This window comes from Arvicola amphibius, chromosome 1 (assembly GCF_903992535.2).
Source record: "Arvicola amphibius chromosome 1, mArvAmp1.2, whole genome shotgun sequence".
NCBI lineage: Eukaryota > Metazoa > Chordata > Mammalia > Rodentia > Cricetidae > Arvicola > Arvicola amphibius.
In genome coordinates this window covers 113917673-113929253 of record NC_052047.1, presented here as the reverse complement: position 1 = coordinate 113929253, position 11581 = coordinate 113917673, and the positions used below count along the sequence as shown (strand labels likewise).

The window sequence follows — 11581 nt, the reverse complement described above, 5'->3', positions numbered from 1 at the left end:
ATCTTGCATGAAAAAGTTTTACCAAAACCTTTTTATTGACTTTTATAAATTAGATAGTATTTCAAAGTTTATGTAGAACTGTGTTCTTAGAAGTTGTACTTAGCAGAGCAGAAGCCTGCTGACGCTAGCACACACTGCAATGAATCATGTGGCACCAAGTCTACACCAAGGCCCCCGAGAAACTTTATTCCATGTGATGAGCAGATGGTTCCCCAAAGTTACACTACAGAACTACAAATCGACTCTTAAAAAAATCAAAATGGGACTTTACAAGCACTCTAGAAGACTCAAACTTGAAGCAATTTGTTGAAAATAAATGCACAGAGAAAAGACTGAAGCTACTGAACAGAGATCCCTCAATGAGCAACTATGCGGCTGCTGAGCTTCGGTGTACACAAACGTACATGACAATGAGAGCAAAGAACCATGGCAAACAGCAGAGCTGCAGTCAGAACTCAGCAGGACCCCTTTATTTACATGCTGAGTGAAGGAGTGAGAAGCTCTCTACATCCATAGCTCAAGTACAGTTGGTTCTAGTCACAAACCTGCAGCAGCCGTAGTGCACCTACTGGCAGTGGCCAAAGGGAAAGAGATACTGGGCTGTTTCGCTAAGGTTCTTAATACTTTGTAAAAAGTGAAATAAAATAAAGACACACCTTCCTAATTCTTCTATGGGTGATGCTGGTTCTAAGAACTCCTTCAGCTCCTCTTTGCTGCTTTCTAAGAGTCAACACAGTTGCATTTGCTTTAAACTGTCAATGAGGTAATGTGTGTATCAATGAAATAAACAGAAGATTCATTCATTCATGGCCTTTGCACAGCTTTATTATTAAGCTATGAGCATCCTGTTTGAGGCTAGTTTTACTAGCGGCTATGTGCACATTTGTCCGCAATCAATGAATCTACTCGTCCCCCTCCCCTTTCATAGTAGCAGGCTTTGCTTGTTTCTCTTTGCACATCCTTGGCTTTACAGTACATCTGACCATAGTGCACAACATGATTCCAAGTCAAGACAGTGGCCCACTGGGCACTGAGCTTCTGATTGGTGAAGGGTGGTCCAATCAGTGCTGGTGTCATGGGATTACCCCAACCACGTCCGGCCAAAATGGCACTACCCAGCAGTAGTGAACCATTACTTAAACCAACTGTCAGGGAGAAGGCTACACTGGCAGTCAGTCTTGAGTCACGTCTTTATTTGGCGCCCCATCCAGATAGATCTTGAGCGCTTTCTCTTTGCGAGGGGAGTATGTCACACGATGTCCAGTCTTCTGTAGTCGGCTGCTTTCCTTTTTCATCAGTTCATTTCTTTGTTCTTCTGTCAACTCCATTACTTCTTCCGTTTTATCCCTTTATGTGAAATACAAATCATTAGACCAGCTGGTCACTGACCCTGTTCACCTACATCTGATATTACTATGTTCCTCTTCTTGCTCTCGCACATCAAGATGTACTAGGTTACTAATGTGAATCATGTCATTTCTTAAAATGGTACAGAATCATCTCACATGAGTACTAAAAGTAATACAATCTGCATTACTGAGCATCTACTTATAACAGATGATAACTCTGAAATAGCCTGGATTCTCAGGAAAAACAGCACTGTCACCATTTTATAGGTAAGAGCTAGGGAAAAAGTTAGATCTGACCTCCGGGTTCCAAAGATCATTTTCCTTTGTATGTGTGCTGTCCAACACAGTAGTAGTCAGAGAGCACCTGAAGTATGTCTTGCCGTGCTGGGAGTGTGATACACAGCATCTCTTAAGACATCTATACATAAAAGAATGTAAGCTACCCCCAAATGTCAGTGACATGTTGTATTAACATTTTGTATGTACTGGATTAACAGAATTTTTTGCAGTTATAATTAATCTCACTGGTTTCTGCTTCGTATTTGTTTGCTGTGTGCTACTGGGAATGGGCATATGTGTCACAGCACATAGGGAACTCACTTTTGTAGACCAGGCTGGCCTCAAACTCAGAGACCCACCTGCCTCTGCTTCTGAGTGCTGGGATTAAAGGAATGCGCCACCACTGCCTGCCTCCTCCTTTACTTATTCTTATTTTTAGGGGAGAGTTTTAAGATGGGGTCTCACAGCTGGGCAGTGGTGGTACACGACTTTAATCCCAGCACTTGGGAGGCAGAGGCAGGTGGATCTCTGTGAGTTTAAGACCAACCTGGTCTACAAATCGAGTTCCAGGCCAGGACTACACAGAGAAATCCTATTTTAAAAAGCTTAAAAAAAAAAAAAAAACTCACATAGCTGAGGCTGGGGCTAGTCTCAAACCCATTATATAGCAGAAACTGGCTCTGATTCCTGATCCTCCTGCATCTACTTCTCTGTTGCTGGGGTCACAGGTGTGGGGCAGTACAGTGTTCTTTCTCTGATTTTAACTAAGGTACTCTAAACATCAAGCTGTGGTGTGCAGCCCTCACTGTATTTCCACTGCTCAGTGTAAAGGTACAACACCACAAATACATCAGCACTAGCAACAAAACCATTGCACTTTACCTATAAAATATGACGGCACCATCATCACAGATATAAAGAGGCCAAACGTTCAGGGTAGAGACTTTAGGATTCCAGTCCAAATCTTGATGAATATCAAGGACAGAAATATCACAGGGGAAGGTTCCCCTACCCTGAGGAGAAAAAAAAATGGCTAGATGAGTCAAAGCACGGATCACATCTGTGGCACCCAGCACCAGGATGCAAATGTTCTCAGGCTTTACCTTGGCAAACTCAATGTCTTCCAAAGGAATGCCACTGATTTCACTCAACTAGAAAAGAAAAGTCATATGCAAGTTTATTTAAAATTATTCTTGAGAAGTTATTTTCCTTTTCTACCAAAATTAGTTGGATTCAAAAACTAATATATTTGATTTTAAAAAATTAGAAGCAGACAGTGAAATCTGCCTCTTTGCTCATGATGCAAATCCCATATCCCTGGAACATGGTAGCACACTTGACACATTTCTAAAAGCATCAAGTTCTACTAGGAGCTATCTCTACACTCATATCCCACACCACTGTAGAAACATAGACCCCCCCACCACACTGCTGGATGTGGAGCTCTGCTCAGCTGAAGTGCTGGCGGCACCTTGACAACGCCTGCCACTCTGGAAACCTATCAGAGGGACAGGGTCTTGCCCATCAGCCCCCAAATTGGACGGGTCTAGGTATTTTGACTTTCTAAATCTTCACTGAGAAGAGCTCAAAAAGGATGTTATTCTTTGCCAGATTAAGCTGCTTATGTTCTCTTTGTTAAGACAGTGGTCACATTTACACTAGGGGCATTAGTGAGTGTGGTGTGTGCCTGTGATCTCAGTGCTAGGAGTTCAAGGCCAGCCATGTCTACGAAACGTTTTATTTAAATAAATAAATAAAAAACAAAACAAACCAACCAAACAAACAAAAAACAAAACAAAACAACAACAAAAAACCAGTCCCCCACCTCAGGGGCATGGTGTCGCAGGCTGGTTTCAAATAATTTCCTCCTGTCTTTGTCTTCTAGCTTTGTTTGTAAGCTGTTTTTTAAATTACCATCTAGAGTCTTACAGAATAGTTAAGCTTTTGTACAGTATGCCTTTCTTTTTCTGGCTTTTAGCAGTAGATCAGAAGTATTTTTATACCGATATTTAAGAAGCATATCTGTTCTTTTCCTTCACTTATGTAAATATATTTACAATTATTTGGAGATTAAACCCAGGACTTTGCACATGCCAGGCAACTGCAACTGAGTTACGCCTCAAGTGTGGGGACTGCTGGCATGCACTGTGGACATTAAAGGTTTTACAAATTGCCCACTGAAGTAGAACCACTGATGGAGAGGGCAATTCTCCCTTCTCCAAGACACTGTATGAATTACTGTAAAATGCAAAAACTACCTTCACTCCATTTTCCTTTTCAAGTACCAACCACATCCCAGTATGACCAGATGCCTCTAGGTATGTTCAGAATAGTATGGCCTAGGACCTCCATTCAATTCTCTATCCTTTGTTCATTTAGCCATACAAGCATTTAATAACTTCTAGTTAATTTCAAAAACTTAGTACACAGTTGGCTAAGTAATGAAAAGTGAAAGTCCTCCTTTAAACAAAGTAATTTCAAAACATGAGGACATCTAAGGGACCCTAATGGACAGAGACCAAGAAAGACTCCTGACAACAGTTGCTGGTACTCACTTCCTACAACCCAGGAAAACATGTATTAGCTAAGTTTGTTCAAATGAACCTACCTTCTCCCGCAGTTCATCAACACTATTGCTCTCCAATACAAGCTCCTGGAAGGGATCCAACTTCATCTCTGAAGGCCTCCACCGTTTTGACAAAATGGCAAGCTGTGACATGGACTTCATCTTCTCTACACCTAAGGACATGCAGGATTACACCCAGCATTCTATTTTCTCTAAGGGCTTACTTATAATCTTATTTTTCCTGTAGTTCCTAACTAAACATAAAGATCTATTTTTTTTTAAAAGCATGTTATTTATGTGTGTATCTGTGTGAATGCAGGGGCTCATGAAGGCCAGAAGGTGTCAGATCCCTTGACGCTGAAATTGCAGAAGGTAGTGAGCTGCCTGATGTGGGTGTTGGGAATCAAACACAAATTCTCTGAAATAGCTGCAAGATCTTTTAACCACTGAGCCAACTCTAAAGCCCCTTTAAAAATTTATGTACTTATTTTAGGTGTATGGGTGTTTTGTCTATATGTATATCTTTGTCTACATGTATATCTGCTTATAGACATGTCTGCTGCCCTTGGAGGTCAGAAGAGAACGTAAGAGCCCCTGGAACTGCAGTCATGGATGGTTGAGAGGTACCATGTGGATGCTGGAAATAGAACTTGCGTCCTCTGCAAGAGCAGTCAGTGCACTTAGCTGCTGAGCCACACCTCCAGCTCCTGTTCTTTCTTTAAAAGGAGTTGCACACATAACTCTCCATTCTCACAAGACAACCCTCAGCTACCATATGCCCATCGGTGTCCTAAGCTACACTGCTTCCTCCCAACTCCTGTCTGACATTGCTCTTCCTATCACTTTCCCTTCAGTCTCTTCCAGTGCCAGTAGCTGACTCCAATTTAAAATACCATCAAGCCACCTTCATTTGGTTCTTTATTCACCTAAAAGATCATCAATCCCTCTTTCTTTGAAGCCAAAACTCAGTGGCTCATCAAAATTCAGCTCACCTGTCACCTTGCTGGTAGACATACAAGTAATTTCTATTGTGGCTAGCTAGTCTCAGAAACTAGCAACTTAAGATAGACCTGCTGCTCCATTCCGTCCAGACCGTGCATGTGGTGGGCAATCCCTAGCTTATTCCTGTTTATAGCTCCAGAGACTAGCCAATTATGGCTAAATAAACATTGCTGAGATTTAATCACATGACTCATTTCTTACCCATCTACTTCAATTTAAATGTATACTGACATGATACAATGAAGACCCCTACCACCTAGTACCACTACCACTTTCTGTGGCACTAGCCTATTTATGTGACCTTCATGACCCTGGGTCAGTTTGTTCAGAAAAAGCTATTATTCTCTCAGGCTGCACACACTGGAGAAGGACACTTGCATGTTGCTTGTACTTGGTGTTCTGGTAGTTCTTTGCCTCCTAGTTAAGTTGTCAAGTAATTGAAAGTTTACCTAGTTAAATTAAGCTGATTTAGGTTAGAAACAGCTAGTAAGAAGGGCTACTGAACTCTCTAAGAACTATGATCTTATTGTCTAGATTGTGGACATAAGTGGCATCAAAACATGTAAGACAAAACTCAATGTGACCTCCCTGAAGCCAACTTCCCCGACTACTCCTCTGGGCAGAGTACTGAGTCAGTCCCAGAACAAAAGAGAGAGTGGACATTCTGGTGGGCACAAGTGCTGCTCCAGGTCCCTGTCATAGCCGAGCTGCGTGCTCTAACAGACACGGAATCCAAGTCCAAAATAACTCAGAATGTAACCTTATTATAGTTAGAGAATCAAATTAAAATAAGTGGGTGGACCTCAATTCAAGATGGCTAGAGTATTCTGAAAATGGGGAAGTCTGGGTACAGACAAGCCTACACGGAGAATGCCAAGTGAAGATGAAAGGAAAGATGGGCACAGTACCTGGCTACAAGCCAAAAGCAGGCCACCAAACTCTGGAAGCTAGGGGAGTGACATGGAAGATACACCTGCCCAGTAAGATCAAGAGAGATAGAAACAAGATTCACTAATACCTTGACCTCTGACCTCAGTAAAGACTGAGCTTCTGCCATTTAGCTGTCCTGTTGGTAGCATTCTGAAGTGGCAGTAGCCTAAGTCACTAACACAGCTGTTTGCAATATCTTTGACACATTTTCAGTAGCATATTTTCAACATAAAATATGGGACAATGATAAAGAAGATAATAAGCATGCCTAAGAAAATACCAAAATGCATAATGAACCCCCCAAATTGAACTTTTAAATTATAATTTTCATATATGAGAAAATGAGAGAAAGGAATAAATATTAGAAGGCATAAGACAAAGGATATCTCTATAAATAATGCAAGCAGTTATGTTAGAGATAAGGAAAGAAAAAAGAATCTCAGTGATGGAGCAAGAATCCTATCTGTAGTGATATTTTGTTTGTGTTTTAATAAATAAAGTTTGCCTGAAGATCAGAGTGCAGAGCTAAGTCACAAGAGGCGAGGCAGTGGTGACACACACCTTTAATCCCAGGACTTGGGAGACAGAGGCAGATGGATCCCTGTAAATTCAAGGTCACACTGGGCTACATTAGACTGATCCAGTCCCAAAGAGAAACAGAGCTCATACAAAAGTGATCCCAACACTTGGGATCCCATGCCTTTAATCCCAGTACTAGGAAGGTGTATACAGGAGTGATATGGCTGTGGCTGGGCAGACAGAGGAATATAAGGTAGGAGGAGACAGAAGCACAGTGTAGTCTGAGGTTTGGTGGAGACAGCTGCAGTCAGTGGATGAGGTCTGAGGGGATAGTCTGAGGAGAGGTTGCCCCTTTCGGTCTGAGCACTGGTAGAGATAAAAGAACTCTCTAGTGGCTGGCCTCTTTGCTTGTCATCTTCAGCATTAACTCCTGTATCTGACTCTGGGTTGAAGACCAACTAGAATTCGTGCTACATATATCAGTGCACAAAACCACAGCCTGACGCTGACAAGGCCAACAATACTGCACCATACAACACACTTCTCACAGATCAACCTGGGGTCAGGTGCTAAGGGGTTAGGGTTCCAGTAGCTCTATTGTCTTTCTAATTGATATTTATTACTCAAAAAAAAAAAAAAAAGAACAAAAACAACCCAATAATACCATCAAGAACTTCAAGGAAAACTTCCCAGTTGCTGGAAATATTAATATCTTCTTCATAAATATGATAATCCAAAAAGACAGTGCCAGGGTTCTTCCATGTTTTCTTCCTTAGACGAAACCTAAATAAAATAAAAAATAAAAAATGCTATGATTTGAAATATTTAATTCAAAAATTTACATTCATCAGACACCAAAAATGAACTGTATTCAAAGTACAAAATAAATGGTTCCTCATAAAAATTCAGGGGTGATGCAGAAGCAATGCCTCTAGTCCATCACATTTTGTCTTCTCCAGGGAAACTCAAGGAGTCGAGCACTTCTGCTTACTTCAGCACTACATCCTGGAGGAAAGGTACAGCAGCGTGAAAGCAGCCATGCTAGGGCCTTACTTACCTGTCAATGCTGAGGTCTAAGCCACACTGCTCCCTGAGTTGAGGAATCAGCTCCTCTTTTGATTGCCGCACGGTCATGCCTTTAGCAAATACAGCGTCTAGCAGAAACTTGCATGGCTAGGAATATAAACACACAATTAGAGCTTGTGTGTTGCAGTGAAGCAAGGGTTAAGAAGACTTGTGCTGGGCAGCAAAAGGAAGAGCCAAATGGAGTTTAAGAATCTATCTTCTTGTTCTCAGTGTTAGCTCCATAACTTATAGGATCAGCAGTTGTGAGAAGCCTTGCTTAACAGCCTATGCCTCAGCCTTCTCATTTGTAAATTGGGACAATAAATTCCTTTCAGAGTTATCATGATGATTAACTAGGATAATGCATTCATATTTCCCTATCTGTTATAAAACTACGATAATTTTGAAAGTAAAAGGCACAATTCCATAGATTTCAATGAAGGAATGTACAATCAATCTCTAACAGAAAACAAAAGACTCAGAAGAAGCATATGAATGAAAACTGGATGACAGATGATTGATAAAACATTGTTTTAATTAATGAAGACATCATATAATAAGTTTACAGCGTTCATGTTTGTCTCGATCTCTATATGTTATGCATGAACATTTTAGAAATATTCTGATTACTTCCTAAACCAGCCTGCTGGGAGCCTTTATACAGATTTCAAACTGTGACCTTGAGTACATTACCTAACTTCTCTGTGCCAGGTTCTTCATTTACAAATTGGGACAAATTAAACAGGACTTATACCACAGAGCTAACTGATGGGGTTACATGAGTCTTTGAAGGAACTGATGTCATACAACATACTACAGGGATGCCTCTAAAACCATGACGACCTTGGACACAGGCCAGCTGCCATCCCCTCGTAGCCCACGACCATTCTTCCCAGAAGGCAAACATAAACACATCTAGCTCCTTTTCAATGCAGGAAGAGCCTGCTAATGCCCGCAATGTGACAACACACCATGCCTGCTTTACAGGTTTCTTGTGTACTATCACAGTAGAAGAGATGATCGAAGCCATCGCGTCCTGAAGGTGTTAGCACTCTCTTATAGTCTCAAGTGTCACTCACCTCTTGCTCATTGACTAAGAGCTGGCACACTTTAACTCTGTACTCTCCCTTCTTCAGTGCTCTCCCCAGTCGAATTGTGATCTAAGAATCAAGAACATTCTTTTAGATGAACTGCCTCAGCTGGGCAACCCAGGCACCCACTGTTGTTATCTTGTGGTTTCCCCATCCCCTACTTCATGGGCTCCTGGGGGAACAGGTACACCTTGACCTCTGACTCTCCATCACTAGAACTGTAACTGACATAGTTCACACTTAACCATGCCTGTTGGGTGAACAAGCAAAGAACAATCTAAACACTCAGTAGCCGCCAGAGAGCTATCCTTGGGGCTACCTACTTCACCTTCTTCATTGGAAGGGCTACAAGAAACTCTCAAACCTGATATGGGATTCCCCTCTGTATGCTGTGAATATATTTTATTGCTACTGGTTAATAAAGAAGCTGCTTTGGTCTATGGCAGGATAGAATATTTCAAGGTGGGAAATCCAAGCAGATAGAGGAGGAAAGAAGGCAGAGTCAGGGAGACACCATGTAGCTGCCCAAAGAGAAAGACGCCAGAACCTTACTGGTGAGCCACAGCCTTGTGGTGATACACAGATTAATAGAAATGGGTTAAGATATAAGAGCTACCTAAGAATATGTCTGAGCCACTAGCCAAACAGTGTTGTAATTAATATAGTTTTTTGTGGGATTATTTGGGTGTGGGGCTGGAAAATGAAAGAATAGTCTCTGTTTACACAAACCTATTACTTAAAATGGACTAATTCTATAAGGATTATTATAATCAACCTTAGTGTCATCTGAAAATGACGAAAGGGTCTCATTCAGTCGGACGCTCTCAAACTCTTGGTTGCTGGTGTACACTCGAAAAACCTTGAAGTGAGAAGACAAGACTCCAACAAATGGCTCTAAATGCTGTTTGAAAGCTGCCAGGGTGATTCTCTTATCAACATGCACCATCAACCCTAAGTATAAAAACCAAACAAAACAGGAACAAAATGTGAAAGCAGCCTTTGAGTGTTGTAAAACAGACTGTAATTTTTTTTGTTAATTGCTTTCTTTTGTTTTTGTGTATCTCTTATTATAATGTCAATAGGAAAAAGTATCTCTTTTTTGACTAAATTTTTAGGTAATATCACATAATGAAAAAAATCCAGACAAAATATAAACCCAGGCAGGCACTGAGGACCCGATAGATGTAATCTACAAAACCTCTAGGCCAGTGATTCTCAACCTTCCTAATGCTGCAACCCTTTAATAAGTTCTTCGTGCTGTGGTGACCCCCAACCATAAAAATCACTGCTACTTCGTAACTGTAAGTTTGCTATTATTATGACTCATAATGTTAAGTATCTTGGTTTTCTAATACCCCTCCACCACTCAAAGGGTCACAACCCATAGGCTGAGAATTGCTGCTGTAGGGAGTCTCTTAAAACACAAACATTTCTAGCTTCATATAGTACTAGTTCTGGTCATCTGGCTGGGTCATTGTCTCCTCTGCTTATTTAGCCATGAGACACAGGGTACCACTCCATGCCCCTGTTTTTTTAATAGGGAAATAAGAGATGAAAGCAGTGTCACAGTGCTATGTGTGAAGTCAATGAGCTCAAACATTTATGAAGCTTTTATCACAGTGCCAGATCTATAGCAGGCTGTCTCAAAATCTGGTAGAAATATCATCTGGGATAATAATTCTGGGATTTCTACTAGGAAAAAATTGGATTAACATATTGAGATGTATGTTTAACATGTGGTTGAGCTACAACAGGACTGTATGTAAATGATCCATTGTTCTCATTTCCCCAGGCTTAAACTGAAACTTCCTTGGCATCATGACAAGACTACCTCTCATAAACTATTTTTCTTTTTCTTTTCTTTTCTTTTTTTTTTTTTTTTAAAAAAAAAGACAGGTCTCACTATGTAACCCTGGCTTGCTTGGAACTCAGAGATCTGTCTGCCTTTTCCATGCTGGGATTAAAGGTGTATGCTACCATACCTGGTCAATGCAATTTTTTATGTTCCTTCCTAATACCTACCCTATTCAGCCTTATACTTGTAAAGCAAATGTGGTTGCAGGCCTAATTCTTTTCCTTTTGTAATAAGGCAGGCACCAAACCCAAGAGCAGCCATACTTCCAAGCTGTCCCTCAACAGCCCCAAGGCTGTCAGTAGCCCCCACCTTTCTTTTCAACTTAACAAAAGGACATAAACACTTCTGGTTTATATTCTCAGGCCAGCTCAGCTCCTGGTTGGATGAAACATTCTGAGTATGTTTTTCAAGTGAATTAATCCTCACTGACTACTTGCCTGGTTATGAAACAGGCACCAGTGGATGTAAGGAGTGTAGGAGAAAATACAGATAGCTATGAGCTTGAGCTTAGTTGGCTTACTATGCAATGTCTGAGGCTTTTTTTTTTAATTACTTAGAATCCTAACCTTTTCTTTCTTTTTTGTAGACCAGGCTGGCCTCGAACTCACAGAGATCCACCTGCCTCTGCCTCCCAAGTGCTAGGATTAAAGGTATGTGCCACCACCACCCAGCTAGAATCCTAACTTCTAAGCTTTAAGGAATGCCCCCAAATGTTAATCATATGGCAAACAAGTTTACATTTGCACTATTCAACAAGACACTGGAAATTCTGAAGGCTACAGTATGTGACGGAATGAACGGAAATCAAAAGCTGAAGGTGTTATAGGCAAGGGTCCAATCTGAGCCTTAGTTCTCCCATAGGATCTATGTGCCCAAAAACAAAATACAAGGCCATTTGATTCCTCTCCTAGCTTCTGGTAATGCT

The 11581-nt window shown here is 41.1% G+C and overlaps 1 protein-coding gene across 2 annotated transcripts in view; it reads right to left on the bottom strand.

Annotated features, from left to right (window-relative positions):
• Positions 1-799: 799 nt before the first annotated feature.
• Usp47 (ubiquitin specific peptidase 47) overlaps positions 800-11581 on the bottom strand; it is a 101126-nt gene continuing 90344 nt past the window's right edge. For both annotated transcript variants that reach the window (XM_038319622.2, XM_038319631.2), the window contains exons 21-28: positions 9577-9752; positions 8790-8870; positions 7703-7818; positions 7310-7428; positions 4237-4367; positions 2732-2779; positions 2511-2641; positions 800-1347 (exon numbers count right to left, since the gene is read on the bottom strand). In XM_038319622.2, coding sequence (XP_038175550.1) covers positions 1173-1347; positions 2511-2641; positions 2732-2779; positions 4237-4367; positions 7310-7428; positions 7703-7818; positions 8790-8870; positions 9577-9752 — 977 coding nt within the window. In that variant the 3' untranslated portion in view covers positions 800-1172. The remainder of the gene's footprint in view (positions 1348-2510; positions 2642-2731; positions 2780-4236; positions 4368-7309; positions 7429-7702; positions 7819-8789; positions 8871-9576; positions 9753-11581) is intronic.